Consider the following 21,829-nt stretch of genomic DNA (forward strand, 5'->3'; position numbering starts at 1 on the left):
GGATCACAATTTGTTTCATCATTACAAAATTTCCATCACTTGAAGGGAGAGTAACAAAATATTCTTTTGGGTGGATTTGGGGAGAATTTTTTAGCAAAGCTTTCTGAGAATGTCAAAACCCTCTGAGCTAAAACTTCTTGTGTAAACCCAAGTATAAAATAGTAAGCATAGACAACTAGACTGCATTGCTACATTTTCTCGTTGACCTGAAAGAAAATAGGGGACCTTGAGTTTGGAGAACTTTTTGCATCACCTTGCAAGTATCAAAAGGCTAGTCATGAGCATCAATTTCATTATATAGCTAAGCAAGGGCATCATTGTAGTTGAAAATTTGCTACCAAATGAACTTTTGATCTTGTTGTCGGTCCATTGCAATAAAACATATTAGCCAGGACATCAAAGGAATCTTCACAAATTAAGAGCAACCTTGTTCATACAAACCATCTCATGAAATCCTCTTTATGATTGCTAATTGCACCAATGATTTGCAAGTTATTTCTAGAAACCCATATACACCACAAAGAATGTGCTTTGACTTTAGACCACACTCCAGATTTGACTTTAGTACCATCTCCTAAAAGTACGACTTTCTAGATCCGTGGCTCTCTTACTTGGATTTGAATGGTTTTTTAGACCTCCTTGCATTTGGCATTCAACAAAAAGTTGAAAAATATCTTTCTTAAAACATGGTCATCTCTTGCACATGCCATACCTTTGCCTACTACCTCGCCCCTACAATCAGCCACCGAGACAGCAGCCTTGTGCAAAACTAACCAAAGTAGAGCAGACAATTTCTCAAGAATAGCCTTATCCCAAATCTAGAAAAATCTATTTTCCCATTGTGCTTACTATCAGAGGTTTTCCATCATGTTCAAGACCTTGTAAACGTCCCCAATGTCAGTTGTGAGTGTTGGTATGGGGAAGAAATGAGAACATCTAACCTAGTTGAATTATTTCCAAAATATTAGAGTATTGCCACCTTTCCACTGAGTGTCTACTATTGACTACACGTTTAGCCTTCTTATTATTAAAGCCTGATCTTGATTATATATTGTGAATTCCCTTCTAATTTACAAAAGTTGGCCCCAACTTTGCAGACCTTTTTTGAATAACAAGATGGCTTTAATGAAATCATTATCTTCAAGAGTATTATTATTTGAAATGACAGTGACCCATATTGAGTCAAGGATTATAAAATCCTCTTTACTTAAAAATATAAGTTGCGTCTTGCTGGCCTCAAAGGAGGACTATAAGGATTTCCAAAGTTGACTTCTTTTACTAGTGCAAGGTTCAGGATTACATAGTGTTGACAATCTGGGGTAGTGTTTTTATTTAGGAGCTCTTATTGGTCTAACTAAGGAGAAGTTCCTGAGTAGTACATGGGACTAGAGGCCATATCTGGATTTAGGGTAGCCTGTATAATCCACGTAGTTGCAAGCTTGTAAGTTTAGTGTTGTATATCAACCATACCCAGTTGCCCTTCTTCCTTAGGTATAGTCCAAAAGGATCACCTTATTATAGAGATTCTTCTTTTTGTGCTATTATCACCCTCCCCAAAAGAAATATATGCAAAGTTTAATATATTTGTCCAATGCTATTTTATAGGGGGACTAGCAATGCTATTCTAGAGGGGGACTAGCAAGAGAGATATAATATAGCAATAGAAATACAGTGATTTAAAACCACTATTCTCCCTACCAAGTTGGCTTAGAGAGCCCACTACTTTTCAATTTTGTCTTTATATCAATTAGGAAGTAGTCCCATCTATCTTTCATAGAAACCTCAAATCCCATTGGGATGCCTAGGAGTCTAAAATCGCTCTTATCTAGTGTGTGCAAGATTGCATCTAAAAAAATGTTCATTTTCTTGTTGCAATTTACTCTCTTTTGCTTGCTTTCTCTCCAAATTCTTATGCTAGTAGATATATTGACGATTGTTTGATTCACTCGTTGCATCATTGTAAGCGATGTGTTTTTTCTTTGTAGAAAGCTTGTATGCTAACTCTTCCTCCAATTCTCTTTACATCCTCGTAGAACATGGTTGTAGCACTTGAATTGGTTGGTTGGTCGGCCAATCTCTCATTGATAGCTGATCTCAAGAATCTCTGACTTTAAACTTGATGCTGTGAATGAACCTCAGAAATGAGAAATTCTCTCGCTTTGAGTGAAAGTAATTGAAGTATAATTGATGAAGAAAGTACATGCCAAGTAGCAAATTCTACTTGATCATCTTCATCCCTCCATGCCTAGAATCTCGATATTTTTCTTGAATACAAGAGTGGTGTCACCCCGTATTTTCTACCTCGTGTTGTTCACCATCCTTTCTTGTCTGAAGTTGATGCTTACCGTAAGTGATGCACTTGTGGAAATTTGAGCCCTTTATTTATTTTGCTTAGGGTATGGTTGTGTGGTGCTTCGCAAGTATGAGCTTGCTTTGATTGAACTTTGAAAATGTATCAACTTGCTTTGATTGAACTTTGAAAATGTATCAGCTTGCTCTCATGGCATTGTTACTTGTTCTAGTTTGCAATTCAGAGCAAGGATAGATCATTGATTGTAAGAATAATTAAGATGACGTTTGATATGTAATTGTTGTGTGCAAACTGAGAGACATTGTAGCAAACCAAAGGGTTTTTAGGATAACATTTGGTTTTGGTGGAGCAGTGGTGAAGCAAGAATGTGCAATGCACACAGGTTTGTTGCTACTTTCAAGTTTGTTGCTTCTAAGAACTAGGTACAATCATGTTGTGCCGCACCAACAAACATGGAGATTCAATCTCTACCGTTGGATCGAGCCCTCTTCAAAAGGTGGAATGCGCCTCCCAAAAACTGGCAGCCAAACCTGCCACATGGTTGCCCCCCGGAAAGGGCCATGTGTCGGCCTTCCCAATCGAAATCCGACCGAATTTGGCTCCCGGCTCCCAGCCTACCGGCAGGTCGCCGGCATCCTGTTTCATTCCTTTCCATCGCCCTTCCCTACTCCATAACCTGCGGGCGCACATTCAAAGAAGAGCAAGAGGGACTCTTAACCAGACGGAAAAGAGCTATGGCGAATTTCTGTACCAATATTTGGCGAGGGATTTCGTTGTTTCTTCTACTCTTGATCGCATCCCCATTCCCGATTGCTGCGGATCGCGATGAAGTTCTTTCCCAGGCCGTCCTCGAGCTCACAGATTCCACCTTTGATGCTGCTATTGCTAAGCACGATCACATCTTCGTCGACTTCTACGCACCTTGGTGTGGGCATTGCAAGATCCTCTCCCCCGAGGTGCGACTGTCCTTTCTTCATTTTGGATTTGACATTCATCAAAATGATGCAGGACAGTTTCATTCTGCCCAATTCTCAAGCACGTACAGAAGACACGCGCTGGGTTGATTATTTTGATGACTTGTATAAGCAGGATATATATGTAAGACACAAAGGTGTGTCTTCCAATTGATGAACGTGCCCTTGGCAAAGGCTAAGTGGATATGTAAGGCACAAAAGTGTGTCTTCCAATTGGTGAACGTCTCCTTGCAAATGTGTCCTTGGCAAAGGCTTTTGGTAAAGTAGCTAGTGTATGTGAAGTCCCATACTACAAGGATGTAGCAACCTATGGGAAAACTGAAACGCTTGAGTAAAAATTTAAAATTGTTATTTTACTCCCCCTTGGCATTATCCCTCATCCTAAGGTTGCTTTGGGATGGACAAATGTGGGCGCTGATACGTCATTGGGGATGCCATAGTAGCTAGTCCCTGCCATGCGTGACTATCATGAGATTGAAATTGCACCATGTGTTTTTAGAGGATGAGTTTGGGCATGTTCCTGGTCATCTAGATATATAGATAATAGATATATATATAAATGTGTCCTTGTAGAGGCTTTAGTGAAGATATTCACGATATTGTCTGCAGATAAACAATAATGAGATTAGTGAAAACATCCTTGATAAAGCCTTGATTTAATGATCGCAAATTTCAATGTGTTTCATATAATGTAGGAAATACGTGATTCTTTTGCCCAAGCAATGGAACTTTGATTGTCACAATAAGTGAGAGTGGCCACACCTCTTGTGAATGATGAAAGTTCTGCTCAAAGAGGCTATCCGGGGCAGCCAATAGATGAGTGTTGGTAAGGTAATAAGTAGGGGCTGGGGTGGCGAAATGGGAACAATGCGTAAACAGGCTGCTCGAGCTGGGGGCCCTGAAGGGTATAACTCCTGTCAGCAGGCAACCAACTGCCTTGGGGCAGCATAGAAGATCCCGGAAGAGCACGCAGGCCAAGATACTTTAAGATGATGTGGGATGTATACCCCCAGCTCAAATCCTAGGCTGGACATTGGAGAGGGGGGACTGAACTTAGGGCAGAGACCTACTTGCTGCTTATGGAGGAGAGGGTGAGAACAGGTGGAGGATGCAGGAGGAAACATAGTGAATGCTATTGCAGTGGCATGGAATCTTGTGTTTCATGCCCGCACAAAACACATTGAGATACTCTATCACTATGTCGGAAAGATCTTGCATGCAGGAGAGATCAGTTTGATCTACTGTCCTACACATCAGAATGTTGCAGCTCCTACTGTCCCCAGAGAAAAGTTGGACGTTGTCTGCAAAGCTTCAAGCTTACTTCTATCACCTTGTACATGTTCAAACTATCACTATAGGGCTGATTTGTAAGATATTAGTAGTGGCTTAGTGTGGACACTTCACTCAAGGGGCACTTTTGTCCCTTGTTAGGGTTTCCCCCCCCTTGGGTTAGTTAGGGCTGGTTTGAGTTGTTATTTTGCTTTGACGATACATAACCCTCAAAGTGTGTGTCGTACGTTCAGTGTCTAGCTATCTTAGCATCTCGTTTTTCTTCATCCCTTGCTAGTTCACTCTCTATCTTCCCCCCATTTCTGACAATGGATGGAGTTTATTATAGACCAGAAAAGGGCCCACTGCGTCTTTAGAGTTTAATGCCACATGTTATATCTAATGGGTGATTTGGCAAGCAGCTTCATGCAAAGTGATCCTTTCAAGGCCTATGATCTTAAGAGATCTGCATTTGTTGCTTACAAGGCATCATTGCTATGTACTTCATAGAGATCTGTGTAAATCCTGAATTGTTACAACATTCTTCAGTATGTGGTCAATAATGTTCTGTTGGTCTTTTTTTAACTAGTCGTGAGCGAACAGTTTTTTAATGTGACTGTGGGTTTTAAAGCTTGAACGGTAAATGGCTGTTTCCTGGACAGTTGGATGCAGCTGCTCCTCAGCTTGTAGAGAATGCTCCACCAATTGTTCTTGCGAAGATAAATGCAGATAAATATACCAAACTTGCATCCAAATATGGTGTCAGGTACGTGAACTGGTTAGTTTTCTGTATGTTTCCTTCTTTCTTAGATCATAATGGCTTGAATGTCCTGGTATGAATTTTGTGTACACTGTTTTGAGATTCAGTGCATACCCGACGTTGAAGTTCTTCGTCAATGGCTTCCCTATGGATTATAATGGTCCTCGCAAAGCGGCCACTCTCGCTTCTCATCTAAGAAAACTTGCGAGTCCTGATGTGAAAGAGTTGCGAAATGAGTTAGAACTACAAGATTTTTTACAAAATGCAGATGACAGCTTCCTTTTTTTTATTGGCTTTGGGTTGCAAAAGTCTGCTATCTCAGAGCTAGCCAAGAAATACAAAAGCAGAGCTTGGTTTTTGGTTGTCGAGAGCTTCTCAGAAGAGGCTATGAATTTTTATGACTTTGACAAAGGTCCTGCTCTTATAATTATCCGCCCTGGTCGTGACGAAAAAGAAGTTTATTATGGACCTTTTGAAGGTATGAAACACCTTTCCAAAATTGGATAATAATAAAATTGTAGCTTTCAATAGACCTGTTGTTGATGTGGGATTACAGGCAAAACTTATTCTTGAATGTAATCTGATGTGTGCATACATAGTAGCTAGTCCCTGCTATGCATGATGGAGTTTATGGTTTTCAACCTTGTGAGTGACTATCATGAGATTGAAATTGCACTATGTTGTGTTTTTAGAGGATGAGTTTGGGAATGTTCCTGGATTCATCTAGGTATATGCTTCTGTCGTATTAGCGGACATGCAAATTTCACCTTGTGAAGTTTTCGTCCAAGTTGCGGCCTGCTGGTATTGTGATAATTCTTTCTATCTTAATTGGTGCGTTGCCCTATCAGCTAGATTTAGATTTAGATGCTCGTTGGGGAGAGACTAAAATGAAAATGTTTAGACTTCACAAGCAGTTGTAGCTTGAATGAAGAGATTTTGGACTACCTTTTGATTAGCCTTCTCCTTTAGTGCTAGCCTCCGGAGTGCCGACAGAAACTCAGTACGAAGACTTTGTATAAATTGATGCTCAAGTATGTGTGGGTGTGTGGATTTGTATGTGTGAGAGCATATTTTTATACTATGGTCTACACCCACTGTTGGGCGCTGATGACGTCAGTGGGGATGTCATAGTAGCTAGTCCCTGCTATGCATGATGGAGTTTATGGTTTTCAACCTTGTGAGTGACTATCATGAGATTGAAATTGCACTATGTTGTGTTTTTAGAGGATGAGTTTGGGAATGTTCCTGGATTCATCTAGGTATGTGCATACATAGTGCTGACATGCATGCCAACTTTGCTGAGCAGGGCATAGCAAGCCGATAGGTGTGATTGACCATATTAGTAAGGCTATGGAGAGCAGAAAGGGGTGTGAATATAAGGGCTTCTGCTATGGTTAGAATTTAGGGCCTTCATTGCAACTGAGGTGGACTGTCAGGAGCGGACTGAGACCATCTGAGCATGCCCTGTAAGTGCAATGACCAAGTCTGTTCCGTCCTTGGAGTCAAGAACTCTGTTAATGGTAGATGGCGCTGGGATTTTGGTATAAGTGCCAACAAATTTGGTACTCATTTGCTTTTCTTTGTGCAATAGTTCTGAGTGCAGATAACTCGTCCTCTAGGACATTTGTGCTGCAGAACCTTACACTTAGCTTCAAGGCAAACTTCTACAGTTTCGTGAGACAAAAGAGTAGATTAGGACTTCTAAAAAAGCAAATGAAGACACCTGTCCCTTCTCTAGAACTTGGAGGCTGGTGGGTGGGCAGGATCAGCTTAGCCAACATCTTCCTTCATCTGTGGATTAGACTTTAGATCTATGGAAGTTTATGGGGTAGCCTCGGATGCTAGGAGAAGTGTGAAAGTTATTCTAACTGAGCTTATAAATTAGTGTTCAGAAAGGATCTGTTCTTTGCCTGGAGAGTGAGTGTATAGGGCTATTGTGCTATGTGGCATTTTGGAATGGGGAGAATGCCATGTGGCAGAGGAGTTCTCCCACATATGAGGAGCATTGGAGCAGGGGCGAATGGGTACTGGTGGTGCATTGTAGATCTTTCTTTTTGGAATGAACACTTGTTTACAGTATTCTTTCGCATAGAGATTTCTTTCATTTGGTGTTTCATGCTTTGTAGGTAGCCTTACCCTAGGGCATACGACAGTTAGATTCCCTCTCCCTGGTCTTTACCTGATCCAGGAGTAGGTCAAGTGTAGATGAGTTGATGTAATGGGTCCATTTTTAGGCTCAATTCCTCTCTAGGTGATGTGAATTTATTGTCCCTGCTATCCATGGAGTCAGCATCTTTGCATGTGCTATTCTCTACATTCTAGCCTTCTCTCTTGACTTTTTTCTTTTTGTGTAGCTCTTTCTTTTGTGGAAGCCACAATCAGTCTTGTTCTCCTTGTTTCAATGTCCATAGCCTTGAAGATGCTCCCTGACCTGAATGAAAACGATTGCAAGTGGGTGGATTGTTGTGTCCTGGCTGATTGTCTGATTTTCCTTGATGTCCCCTGAATTTGGACAGCTATGAAAGCAAGAAAGCCATCTTTTATGTGAGATGCATGATGCTTGTTTGCTTTTTTCTCAATCATCTTGGATATTAGTAACCTGCTTGACTGTTGCTGTGCAAATGAGCTTTGGCCTTTCAAGGCGAGTTGAGAGCTGCCATTACCAGAAACAGAGGGAGAGCCAACCTGGAAAATGCATTTGCTTTTCTATCTGCAATGTATAAGCAATAAGTCAACCTTGCCACACGGGAAATCACTTCGCAGTTTACACTGTACAGTCATGGCTGTTGTCTTCATTATGTTGCAACATGTGAGTATACGGATGTTTGTCTTCTTGGAACAAACGGTTTGTTTCTCTTGAAAGGAATTCTATTTAAAGCTAAAAAGCTCAAAGTGATGGAGCTAGGAAGAGACAATGAGATTTTGGACAGGGGGACAGCTTGAGGATGCTAGGCTGATATGCGAGATAGATGCCAGGTGGAGGTAGCCAAGTGCAAGAGAGGCAATCTACTAGGGGTGGTTTAGGGAGGAGAGTTTGGTGCAAGAATCTCCATGGTTAGTGAGAAAATCAAATAAACAAATAGCATCAGAAAAAGGGAAAACAGAGAGAGAGAGAGAGAGAGAGAGAGAGAGAGAGAGAGAGAGAGAGAGAGAGAGGTAATTAATGCTGACTAACAGATTAGGGATTGCTTGGTCCTTATTAAATTTGAATAAAGGTTGAAGTTAAAACGTATAAAAAACCCAAGTTCTAAACCTCATAGTTAGAGGAGAGAGCTTGTGCTTAGGCCAAACTTTGACCAAGTGAAGATTATTATATGCATATTGGCTTAGACCCAGCGTGAGTCTCTGACTCCATTGGTGATCGAAAGCTTACTACCTAAACGATGTCTAGGAGACCTTACTCTGTTGTTTCACATAAGGGTGACTAAATGGTCTCGAGCCTGCCTCATTACCTTTGTATCTCACTTTTCTTCCCAAGGCTCACCACCAAGGCAAATTAAAACAGGATGGGAATGTAAACCATTGAGTAATGCCCTTACATTCTAAATGTGAATGCTGCACATAAAGATCCCGTAGAGGGTGATCTATTGCGAATTTGTCTCCAAATCCGAGTCATTGTACAACTCTGGTCCCTGGTGATCATTACTTGTACCCTAGGCCATCTCTACCGCATGGCTCTCATGGATATGGTGTCCCACAGATTAAATTCCAATCCATGTAGATGATTGGCAACGTGTGTCATGACGACATGTCTAAGTTGTCACATTGAAAGATGTCAACAAGGTGACAAGAATGTGTTAAGAGTTCTTTGATAGCAGTTTAACCTCGGCATGTGTGGAGTCATGTGCCTGGAAGGAATTCTACATATGTGCATATCTTTGATGGGATGAAATGCCTCAAAATCAGACAGGGTGGATACATCTGGTTGTAACAATGAGGTGTCAGCTACATGGTGGATACACAGGCTTGCAGTGGCGCTATGAAAAGTTTTGTAGGCATTAGCCTTGAGCTCTCAACGTCCCCATGAAGCTAAGGACGATTGTGCCTTGCATCTGCTTGAAGTCAAATAACCTGCAAAGGTGATTATCCAAGGCAGTGATTTTGCTGTCACGCAAAGGATAGTCTGGCAGTTATCATCGGCACTGGGACACCCACCCTTCAAGATGCCCACTCTGTCACGCCTCACATGTGAGTGTGTGCACTGTAGATGGCTGCCTTGCCATCTTATCTCGGTGCTACTCTTCCCTAATTGTGGCAAAATCGACAGCCCAAATTGGAAATTGTGCTGTTATGTTATTTTTCTCTGCTGAGATGTCACATATGTGTTCCAGATCCAAGAGAAAGGACAGGCATGAAGCCACTTTCAATGCAAGCTGCAGTAAAATGCAACAAACTTACGAATGAAAATGGAATTCCAAAAAGATCTAAAATCCTGTGGACAAGTTTACTTAGAAGCAAGCTAGAATAAACATCCTATGTTATTATATCATTCTATCAGAAGAGCATGAAGTCTACTATAATGTTTGTGGGTATTCAAACAGGCAAACATATTTGTCAAACTTGAAATAGACAAAATGTCTACTTACGATGTTCTAACATCTCGTATCATGTCATCAGAGAAGACAACTAATTGCATGCTTTAAAAATATATCTGTTCAGTATCGATCTAGAACTTCGATATTTCGGCTGTGGCTTACAAGTTATAAACCCTTGAATTTTGATATCAGCAGGGAATGATTTGGCACAGTTTGTACGACAAAATCTTCTACCTCGTGTCAACCTGGTAACTCCTGAGAGCATTAAAAGTTTAAAGGAGGATGGGCGGCCCATCGCCTTGGCATTTTTGAAGGACGAAACGTCTGAGCAATCAGTGTCATTTATAAAAATGTTAAAGGCTGCAGCTCCTGCCAATCGGGCTTTTATTTTTGCATATGTGGATGCACTTCAATGGCCTTCTTTTGTTAAAACTTTTGAGATTAACCAACACTCGAGTTTACCCACCCTCGTCATCTGGGATGGAGACTCCACTTATCATGTGGTAAGATTGCATTGAAAACATTTGGTCAAAGAGATGCATAGTAGTGTGCATTAAAAGCTTTGTTTCACCTTCTTCCCTCTGTTTGTGGCCCCCCACGCACACCCCTCTCCTTTGTAATAATCTGTAAGGTCTTTCCACGTTCCTCAGTTTTCAGAAAGCCCCGCCCCCTTCTTTTCTCGCCCTCGGTCCAAGGGTAAAAGAAACATTTCTCCCTCTTGTGTGATGGATGCTTGACGTTGTATTGTTTTTCTAAGGGTTCAATGAATAAATGATTTGTGTATGCAGTTTCCAGTTATTGTGCAATTCTCAAAAGGCGTGGGAAAATAATAAAAAATTATGCAAGTTATTCATTTGTTCAATTGCAACAATCTGCAGGGCTCTTGTTGACATAAATTTTGGTGTTATATATGATTTTAGAATACTGAAGGATACGATTTCAGTGGAGAGAAAGCAGAAGCATTCATCACATACTTTCTGCAAGAGTTCAAGGACGGTAAGGCCAGCAGGCAAAAAGTGAAGGGACCATCGTTCATGGAGTTTGTCACATCAAACATTGGTGTGAAGACTGTTTACATCCTCGTCTTCGTTGTTGGAGTCATAATCTTTGCTCAGAATATCTGGGGCTCAGAAAATGCTGAGATGGGCAAGAGGCATGGCATTGTTAGGACCAGCAATGAGAAGTCCTCGAGCAGTGACTGTAGCAGTTCAGACTTGAATAGCATTCCTGATGCTGCAGATAAAGAAGACTAAGATATGAGCAGGGTGACTTGTTAGTATTCAGTGATCATTTATGCCACTGCAATGAGAAGAACTACCTTACAAGCTCATGAAAGGGCAAGAACCTGAGCCTCTATGAATAGAGATACCTTTGGCCAGCAAAGTTTTAGGGGAGTCTAGTAATGTAAAGATTTGGTGATTCCAGTTCTGAATTTTTTGAATGCTAGTGAAAGAACACTGCTAAGACAGTTATGGTTTGAACCATGACCAATCGTTAACATAGAGCAGAGAAGTTGGCCTAGCTCTATGCATGATCTGGTGAGGAGTTTATGATGTAAACGGAAATGACATTATTTGTACTATCCTTAACATGTCATGAGTTGAAGTTTTCACAATGATTGGTCATCATTGCCAGCAAATTGATTACCCACCTTGCCACCCCTGAGCAGCTGCTCCCTCCCTTCTTGTGGTCCAGTCCAAGACAAAGTGAGGACATGTAGTAATAACGCTTCAAATTCAGCCATGTGCACCCACCTGAGAAAATTAATGTCACTGATACGTAACATTTTTGAAGATTTATGGGTCTTATTTTTTGTGACTTTTTCATTGCATTAAAATTTTGGAATTTTGCATAGGCAAAAAATTTGACCTTGGACGTACTGTACTGCTACATTACCTTTGATTTGCACATGTACATATCAATCAGAGCAGGACAATAATATAATAGTAAAGTGCCAGAAGTGGATGAACGTACAATTGCAAAATTGTCAGAGCTTGGTGCAAATAACGATGCACGGTGCTTTATGGGATACAGATGAAATACCCCTCTGTAGGAAGGTGAGGTCATAAGTTGGCTAGACAATAATGCTAGCTGCAAAGAGATGACGATTGGAATATTTTATCTTTGATACGGACACCTCTTCTCAAACACCTTCAAGATCTATCTTGTGGCAATTAGCACGAGACCTGAAAAACTAGCGAAAAGATTTTGAATAGAGATGCAAGGGAATATTGTACAGCATATGCGACATTTCATCCATTTCATGGTAACATATTTAATTGTATAAAACAAAAAGCAAGAGGTTTTGTGAGTTTCAATGACATAACACCAGTAAATTACAAAAGGCAATTTCAAAGGGCGACTCAAAGCTTTTGTCTTTTGATGACTTGTGAAATTGGATTCTACTATTTGGCCTACAATTAACCTAATTGGATATTAAATTGTCAGGTAGTATTGAGCTAGCCACTTTAAGGCAAGGATTGCAAATTTATTATAACATTCTAAACGTATTTTTGAAATTCCTAAAGGCTTTATGACATGCGTTTATTGCAAATTTTTCTTAATGTGTCAAATTGGGTTTCCATTGTTTATACTCTCTGAGCTGACACTCTGCTGGTCTTCAAATATCGACAACTCACTCTCTCCTTGCCTAGGTTAGTTGATACTCTTTGTTACAAGGTTAAGGTTATGCCCTTTTCACACTCTAGGCCCTCTTCACACCCTAGGCCCTCACTTGCACTTTCATTTCTCACTCTGTCCTTACATTTGCTCATAATGCATAGCTTGAGTGACTTTGAGATATTCTTCGTTAACCACAAAGATGTTTTTATATATTGGTTCTTAAATTCCTATCTAGTGGAATTTTATTGTGGATATACTTTACTGCATGTTAGCCATGTGCATGTGGTTCCTGAGCTATTTGCTTGTATTGTTTCTAAGAGTCCCCTTTTTGTGCTTTGTTGGTTGTATTTGTCCTCAAGATCTTCCTCAAATGTCATAATTATTGGAGTGCTTAGTAATGCTATTAGTGTTTGGGTGTTATGTTTAGTATGTTGTATATGTATTAGTTGTGATGCATTTTTAAATGTTGGAGATGGATTCCATCGAACCCATGTTGACCGCTTAGTGTGTGCAAGAGATAAATTTGGGTCCGTGGTGGTAATGCTTTTCGCTAATGAACCATTTAGAGGGTATGAGTTGGTTGTGTTGATAAGAGGGAATCTTTATGTGGCGGGCTTGTCTTTTTGGTGAGGAATCTATACTTTAAAATGCTTCTGTTATTGCTCGTGAGAGTTCTATTAGTCTTTAGTGGTCTAGTTGGGAGAGTTTTTGGGTCTATGATTGTTTGTTGGAGAAGTCCATTTTGATTGGGTGACTTTAAATTGTTTGTTGGAGAAGTTTTGACATGACTTCAAATCTTATCTATTTATTGAAAGAGTTTGATGCACCGTGCAATATTGAGACTAAAGGCATTGCATTCCTACTTGTTGAAGGTCTTTGATTACTATGATGAAATGGTATGTCCCTATTGATGCTTATACACATGTATTGTTGAGAGGATCCTTGAAGATGCAAATTTTTCTACTCACCAATAAAAGGGGCCTATAATGTTGTTTTCCCTTCTATTCCATCTCATGTTTTCACCCCACTTGAAATTTTTTGTTCTCTATTATGTATTCACAAAACCAAGGCGGCATATGATTGTGCATGCCTTTCTTGACTAATAAGTCAATAAGTTAGGCATTTTCATGAGACCATGTAAACCCATTGAGACAAAAAGCATTTAAGAATTTTTATCCATGGTTCAAAGTGTTGAAGTTGATAGTCCAAAAAGAATGGCCACCCTACACACCCTCCCTATACTCGATTAATCCAAATAACGGCCATATCCATTTATAATTTGGCGATGCTACAATTAAAATGGTGTGAAGTAATGCTAAAGCTGAAAAAGCTACACAACTTTAAGCCAAACGAGATAAGAAAAATAGAAATACATAAGCACAATTAGCTACATAGTGCACTCGATCAAGCAAAACGTTTACACAATCAAACTAGGTCAAATGAAAGTGAAAAAGGCTATTATAGGTTTGTAATAGTTACCTTGAGAGTGTTAACTTGAGAAACTAGCCCAATCGTCATCAAAGAACGAGGAATGAGACTACTTATGCTTATTTTTTAATCTTAAGTCAAAGACAACATTAATATCAATAGGTGAAACAAGGGTCTACACAAATGGTTTTATATAGCCTTTAGGAAGGCTATGAGAACCTTGTCTAGACTCTCTCTAGACTTCTTCCATTAGAAAGAAAGACATACACTGGTGATTTGCAATCAAAACAAAAAATGCACCATCTGGAGGATACACCCCCAAAACAATCAATGACAATGTAGAGGAAGAAAAAAAGAAAGATATAGTACTATGAGCCAGTTGCAATTCCAGTAGGAGTGCACCACCTATGTGTGATGATGGCTCATAAGGTATGTCATCCTAGTATGGATGGCCATTAGATTTTTCAAAGAGGGAAAAGATTAAGGTCATACTGGGGAAATTGCCATTGATGATGGTTGCCTTGATGAGAGTTGTGAGACCTGTTTGACTGGACTGCATTGCGTAAATCCCTTTGTTTCTTTCTGCATTTTGGTTCCCAATGGCATGGGATGCCACAACAATAGTTGTAATTTCCCTCGCGTCTAGGAGTACTTCCTTGATTTCATCCTCTTCTAGAGTTACCTCTACCTTAACCGATTCCATGTCCCCCTCTGTGCGAGGGGACCATGACTTTGAGTAAATGAAGATGGAGACTATCTGCCCTAGTACTGACCTTTGCCTTGATTGCTAGAGTGTCCAAAATTGTTGCCTTTTCCTCTAAATGGCCCTCTTGTACCTCCTCTTGCTGTGAAAGCAATGTCATGATTTTTTGAATCTGTTTTGAGACCGCGTCTCAATTGCTCCTACATGAGCATGCCTGACATGAGTTGAAATGTTGGTGGCACATCGAGAGTGACTAATGCAGTCATCACAAACTACCCATAATTTGGTTCAAGTCCCTTGATGACAAGCTAGACTAGTCTCTCTTCTTTGACCTCGTGTCCAATTGATGTGAGATGATCTTCAAGGTCCTTCAATTTGAGTAAGAAGTCAGGACTTGATTCATTTGGAAGGATTGTTGTTCAGCTGATCCTCTAACAAGAGAATACATGACAAGTTGTACCTTCTTTCTAGATTCTTACAAGAAAGTACAGCTGAGGTATGCCCACGAAGAAGAGGGATCATCATATGTTTCACATTGAAGTTGATGATATTCAAGGCAAGTCGAGCCTTGGTATCCCACTCTTTTCTGTTGCTTATGAGCATTAGTTGTTGATCTGCAGTGGTAAGAGTTGCCGTGGTAGGCTCGGGTCTCTTTTCATCTTCCGTGACAATGTCCCACAAGTTCTTCAGCTGAAAAATGTTCATCATTTTGAACTTCCAATTGCCATAGTTGTTATCATCAAGCTTGCTACTCTAATCAAGAAATATTTTTTAATCAGGTGATTTCGCCATGCAACACCGAGAATCAAAACCTATATACAATAGCAACCAAGTGCTAAGGTGCAACTGTCCTGAATTAGGAACCCAAAGTGCTAGGTGGCTCAACAAGAGTGAATCTACCCTTTATCAAAGATGGAACATGTTTTGATATGCGCGAAATGAATGCCAATGGTAGGTTTCATAGGGACTGACGCCAGTCGGGAACTAAGCATGAATTTTTGGGCATGGCTTCAGATTGTCTTTCCTGGATTATCTCCTCTAAGGTAGCTAGTCCTATAACTAGTCTACATGTCGATCAAGATTAAAAAAGCAACAAAATAGATTTTATCTTGATTTGGTTTGTGTTGGGTTCGGAGAGGATGCAATCTGGTTTGTGTTGGGCTCAAAGAGGATGTGATCTAATTAGGAGGGGTATCGATGAAGAGGTTTTTGAAAATTCTGCAAAGTGGAAATACCAAATGTTAAATCTAATATGGCAAGTGCATAGAGTGCGAGTTGTCGAGCAATTTTGGTTTTTGGAGCATCTCCAAATTGCATTTGGATAAAAAGATACAACCCGTGGAAGAATTTGACCTCAAGAGTGCCCAAAAGTGCACTGATGATGTGGACAGTGTGTTCATGTGCTGAAGCACAGATGCTTAGGTGGCACTATGAGTTGGCACTGCCACATGTCAAGTGAGGTCGTCACTCCCACGTGGACAAGTGATATGGCAGCTAGTGATGTGGTAGGGTAGAGGTGCCACCAAATTTAACCACACACTGAATCTAGGGTCCGCTAGACCTTACTTGCGGGTCCATGTGTGATTAAGCTAACCAAGGATAAATTGCATCTAACCTTAGTTAGCCTTATTTGCCACGTGGAGAGAGCTGAAGATAGTGACAGAGACTAGTGAGAGAAGGACGGTGGCGACAAAGGCTTTGGGTGGACAAAGGCTTTGGGTGGAGGGAGCGATGGCGCAAGAGTCGCTTTTGATTACATGCCAGTCGTTTAGCTTGTCGAGCCATGGTTGTAGATGCAGAGAGCTGCCCGTTGTTTGCAGAGTGCTGAAGAAGGAGTTGCTGGTTGGCGTTGTGGCATTGAGTCTCCTTTGCAGTCGATGGAGCTCTGTCTTTGTTCGTTGAACCGTTGCTTTGCGCTTGAAATCCAATGGACTGCTGTGCTTGGAAGAAGATGAGGCTGGGAGCCATCGTAGAAGGATGAGGTGGTGAGTGTTGAGCTGTAACACACTGTGTGTTCGTTTGAGTTGCTGTCGGTTGGAGTTGCTATCACGATTGATGGAGAGCCGGTTGATGGAGTGGTCGCTTGCTGTGGACCCGTTGGCCATATGCTAGAGGGATTTGGAGCTTAGTAGATGGTCACTGGCTGCGTGAGACGTCAGTCGGTCGCTAAAGGAGGTATGTTGTGGGAAGGCATGATGCCATCTGGACTGCCGGCTCGATGGTAGCTTGGAGCTTGGGTTGTACGGGCTGCTCCATGAGCAGGCTCTTGACAGTCGGCTGGAGCATTGTTGGCATCGGGCTTTCACAACAAAGCCATTAAATCCAAAGTACCTTTGTCGGCCTTGCGAGTGCCATAAACCAAACATTTTGAGGCAACAAATCCTTGTTGAGTACTTTCTTTGCAATAAGTCTATTTTTCGTTATGGCAACGTTCTACATTTCTATTTCCATGAGTAGCACTAGCTGCTTATCATTTCTTGGCAACGATCTTGTGAGTCATGGAGTCTTCACTTGCAAACTTTAGAGCAGCTTCAAGACAACCTTCTTCACAAGGGATAAAAGTCACCAACCTCTCACAAGAATGAACCTCAAAGGCTCTACAAAAAACAAAGAAGAACTCTCATGTCTCTCAAGAAAACTTGGATGGAAGGAACTCTCCCTCACAAAACCTTCAAGAAACAATGAAGGAGCTCTCTCACTCAAAGAAGATCTATCACAATCTCTCAAACTCACAAAGTGGAGAAGGAGGATGCGTCACATGCGGAGGGCTTATTGCCTTGACAACAAGCAAGGGCTTGTGGTGCTCTGATACCATGATAAAATGGAGATGAGAGAGAGAGAGGAGTGCACACAAGATAGCTAACTATACGCTTACTTGTATTCCAAGGAAAATAGGAATATATAAATGGACCCATTAGAGTTAGGATTAGGGTTTGTCCCAGAATCCTATGGTGCAATTTACACCATTCTTAACATACTTCATTGTCTAAGTGCTTAAGTGTGTTTAGAACTCGATACTCTCCCGTCATCACATGGATCTTCTTCGATAGCTAACCCTAACCTCCGAGTGTTTTATATGTTGGCACTTGCTCTGCACCTGAGCACATCCACTTAGGATTGCAAGAGCGAGCATCTTCACTGAGCACAACACCGGGTTGGGTTGTGAACCTGGCATTTCTGAGTTAGTCGAGTGAGGGGACCGGAGCGCTAACATTTTGGCGATCCTGCTGTAAGTGAATTCAAAGTTGAAAAGATACGAGGAAGGAGATTTAGAGAATTGAGTTGATAAGCTTACTGCTAGTAGAACAATAAGAAAGTTCATGTTAACTTGTGGTGGCGAAGTGAAACAACTATTCGGTGGATGCTCTTAGCAACTTCACCAAGTTGGAACATGAGGTGAATGTGGAGGGACAAATAGTCTGTCAATGTCAGAAGATTACCATAAATGAAAGCATGACTAAAAATGCGCTAGGCATTCTTGGAGGCAATTTGCAAGCACACTTCTTAGAGAAGCAGTAGAAGAGACATGATATTTTAGATGTATACTCCAGCACTCAGATTAGTAAAGATGTTAGAGTCAAGCTTTCTAGCTTGCCAATAGACCTCTAGGTTGTGCTAAAGAAGACAATACACTTTTGATACGAGAGGAATCATGAAGCTTTGGCAGGTCCAAGAAATAGTAGAGGAAACATGATGTCTCTTTCTCAAGGGCGATCTCCAAGAGCATGATAACCAACTTGAAGAATTGCATGGATGGCAAATCCAAATTGTCATCTTAGTCCTCAATTGTCATCTCAGTCCTCTAGAGTTGGAATGCAGATAGCGAATGTTGATGCTATTTAGCAATTTAAGCATATTCAAGAGATGCTAAGGGAATCAGATGAAGCTATTGCATAGAGTGAGCAAAGAGTGGAGGAGATGAAGGAGAACATCCATAGCCTTAGGACGAGGGCGGAATCAAGAAGCAACTTCTTCATGTACAGACTTAGACTGTGGTATTGATGGCCGCAATAGTTAAATCAGATTCCTATCATGTTCTACAGCAAGGTTCAAAATGCATGGTCTGCCATACCCCCATCATAGATGATAGCATGATCCCGATGGCCTGTGCGCTACCACTTTGTGCATGTTTTTTGCTTCGGGGTATTTGTGCATGCAAGATCGGTATGTAGAGTATGTAATGTGCCATTTCCCAGGTCATGGACAGATCAAATGTCCTGGCTGCTATAGCTATCTACAATGAAAAAGTAGATGCTACAGCTCAATTTGTCATCTGGGCAAAAAATGCAAAAAGACAAGGAAATTGAATTGAAGAAGGGCCAAGGTCAAAAGCCCGAGCTTGATTGCAAAGAAAAGGAGCCTGAAGGGAGGAACCATCTCTCTTCAAGAAAGAAGCAAGAAGGGCCGATCTTGCAACGAGGGAGCTCAAAGCAAGGAAAGAGAAATTGACATGAGCAATGTGGAACTAGTCCCTGAAGGGAGGAACCAAACCTCTTTAGGAAAGGAACAAGGAGGGCCGAGCCTGCTGCAATTAGGGAGCTCAAAAAGGCGACCTGCTCAAAGCAATGTGGAGTCAACCCCTTGAAGGAAAGGAGCCTTTGAGATGTAACCTAATTCATTCGTTTAAGATTTGTGGTCACCAGCCTGGTGGCTGAAATCTGACAATAGAACCAACCTAAAGGGAATTGTCTTATGTATAGCACTTTGCAACAATTTTAAGATAGCATGGAGGTAGTGTAGGATATGGTTGCTAGCACAATGGTTGGTTGCACACTAGGATATTAACTGCCACTAGTATGGTGGTTTTCTTCTATTATTATTATGACAAGATGAATGGCATACAATTCATTCTTTTAGGATTTGTGGATTAGTTATGAGATTCAATATTGAGTTACCGTAAGTGCAGTTGTTTTGGGATATACATATAATAATACATGTAATAATACATATATATGTATATATCCAATTTAAAAATATTTCCAAAGTGATTGAAGTGATGTCACATAGTGTCCTTTGACAAGCCAAGGACCATAATGTGAGATGAAAGATTTTGATTAAACTGAGTTGAAGATTTGGAACAAAGTGGTTGGATAATGCTAATGAGAGAGGAAGAGATGTCTCTAGGATGACAATAGCACTTAGTATGGTAGGAGAACACTATGAGTCTAGATAGTATCAAGATAGACCCCGTAAGGTCAAAAAAAAGATTTCCATATATCTATATGTCTGTATATATCTAATATTATAGACGAAGTGATGTTTTACAAAGTTCCAAAGTGATTGAAGTGATCCAATCTTATAAATATTTCCAAAGTGATTGAAGCGATGTCGAAAGATCGCTAAAAGTTGCATGCTCTTCAATACAAACCAGTGAAGGAACAGAGATAGAAAGCCATGGTACCACTGAAATTTCTTCAGTCTATTATCTTGCAAAAGATGAAGCCATTTTGCAAAGGGTCCCTCAACAACCTGGGATTGTCGTACATGAGATTTATTTATTGGAGGAGGAGCTTAATGTTCCACAACATCAACCCAAGAATGTCATTCAAAAGATGGATCAATTGTAGTAGGAATTGTGGGAAGGCCTTCAATATTATAAGGACCCATAGTTTGCAAAGTATGTTGTTGAAGGCTCCCACTGTGCTCTATGTCATGACACTATCTTGAAATGCACAAATATAAAGTTCTTGATAGATGTCACACTTGATCTCTTGGAGCTTCGGCTAATCTATTTTCTTCCACCAGTCTTTTTTTGGTTTATTTCAACCTCAGAACCACTTTTTCATTCTGAGTGAAAACAATTCAAAATGTATAAGAGTAAATCTTGGATATATATTACTCGGGTCTTTTTTAGGGGTTGATCACCCCTTTTAATATAGGATAAGTGGTCGCCAGTGTGGTGGTTGGTTGCACACTAGGATATTTTATCTTTTTTTTGTTTTGACTTCAACCTTAGAACCACTTTTTCATTCTGAGTGGACCAATTCAAATGTATAAGAGTAAATCTTGGATATATATTACTTGGGTATTTTTAAGGGGCTGACTAATATAGGATAAGTGGTCACCAGTGCGGTGGTTGGTTGCACACTAGGATATTAACTGCCATCAGCATGGTGGTTTGCTTCTATTATTACAATATGAATGCCACAAGAATCTATGTGAACTTCTATATGAATGAATAATTGTAAACAAATCCTAAATCTTGAATGAATGAATTGTATATCCCATGTATTTGTGATTCTTTATGTTACTTCCATGTGTGGAAGTCATTGCTCACACATTATCTTTGCATATCTTTGCTAGAGTTCCAAAACACTTATAGATAAGACTACCCATCTTAGCCAAAAGATGAGAGGTGGACATGTCATGTTATATGAAAGAAGAATGAGAAGGCCAGAAATGAACTCTCCCCCTATTTAAGTGCAGTGCAAATACAACTAAGAGCCCATTCTTCAATCTAGCCCGAACCTCTGAGACCGAACGATCCACCTATTGCAACATTCTATGGCATACCCAAAAACCTTCTCAATGATCTTGTTCTATCTGAGAACACTTTTAGATAACCTCTGCATAGAAACAGACCCAAAGATGAGGGAGGAAAATAGATACAAAGAGGACATGCTTCACAACCGGCTATTTGATATGGAGGCGGTAGATACATTAAAAATTCAGTTCCCTAGCTATCATTTATCCTATTTATTTAAGGTACTTGTCAAACTCAAGATGTAGGTTTCTTTTGGTAGGACATGGCAGAGGCTCAATGATGTGTAGAGCGTTGAGAGAAAGATGAAGAGACCCTTGGTGAAAGGAGGAGTTACTATGGGTGTACAAGATGGAAGAACGTGCAAGAAGTTGGTGATAGAGTAGCAAGCAGTTGGTGAGAAAGTAGCAATTGGTGAGGAGGAGTTACTATGGGCGTACAAGATGGTAGAGAGTAGCAAGCATTTGGTGAGAAGATTGTGTGCCAAGGTCCACGCTAGTGCATTAGACTAGTCTATAGAGCTGGGAGATGCTCGCTACAGAGAGATTGATAAGATTGGGAGTTTGGAATTTTCCTGAGCCGCAAAATGTCGTTGTATTTTTGTTTTAGTAAAAATCTTGTAGGCATTTCTTGGACTTGTGGATTGCTGGACTATCATCATACATGATCTATGGTGCTTGTAATACCTAATTTTGTGTCGACCTACTTCCATGTCACTACTTGAATATCTCTAGAAAGGCAATTGG

General features: G+C 40.6%; 1 protein-coding gene across 2 annotated transcripts; it reads left to right on the forward strand.

The window, feature by feature from the left end:
- The first annotated feature begins 2,861 nt into the window (after positions 1-2,861).
- On the forward strand, positions 2,862-11,622 carry LOC147893457 (protein disulfide isomerase-like 5-2). 2 transcript variants are annotated; one of them, XM_087386692.1, is made up of 5 exons: positions 2,862-3,267; positions 5,217-5,320; positions 5,422-5,792; positions 10,042-10,352; positions 10,770-11,622. In XM_087386692.1, exons 1-5 carry the CDS (start codon positions 2,872-2,874, stop codon positions 11,100-11,102), a joined length of 1,515 nt encoding a protein of 504 aa, XP_087242818.1. In that variant the 5' UTR covers positions 2,862-2,871; the 3' UTR covers positions 11,103-11,622. The 2 variants fall into 2 exon arrangements, with proteins under 2 accessions (XP_087242818.1, XP_087242819.1); XM_087386693.1 differs by having other exon boundaries at positions 2,864-3,267; positions 10,045-10,352.
- The last annotated feature ends 10,207 nt before the right edge of the window (positions 11,623-21,829 follow it).

Source organism: Dipteris shenzhenensis, chromosome 15, assembly GCF_047967505.1.
Source record: "Dipteris shenzhenensis isolate YYH24624 ecotype China chromosome 15, Dip_SZ_1.0, whole genome shotgun sequence".
Classification (NCBI taxonomy): domain Eukaryota; kingdom Viridiplantae; phylum Streptophyta; class Polypodiopsida; order Gleicheniales; family Dipteridaceae; genus Dipteris; species Dipteris shenzhenensis.

What these genes read in the sequence shown, in the direction of transcription:
- LOC147893457 (XM_087386692.1), top strand. Translation starts at nt 2,872, where the DNA reads ATGTGTCGGCCTTCCCAATCGAAATCCGACCGAATTTGGCTCCCGGCT. An exon ending in GCAAGATCCTCTCCCCCGAG is followed by an intron (nt 3,268 to 5,216) that starts GTGCGACTGTCC and finishes TTTCCTGGACAG; the next exon opens with TTGGATGCAGCTGCTCCTCA. An exon ending in GCATCCAAATATGGTGTCAG is followed by an intron (nt 5,321 to 5,421) that starts GTACGTGAACTG and finishes TTTGAGATTCAG; the next exon opens with TGCATACCCGACGTTGAAGT.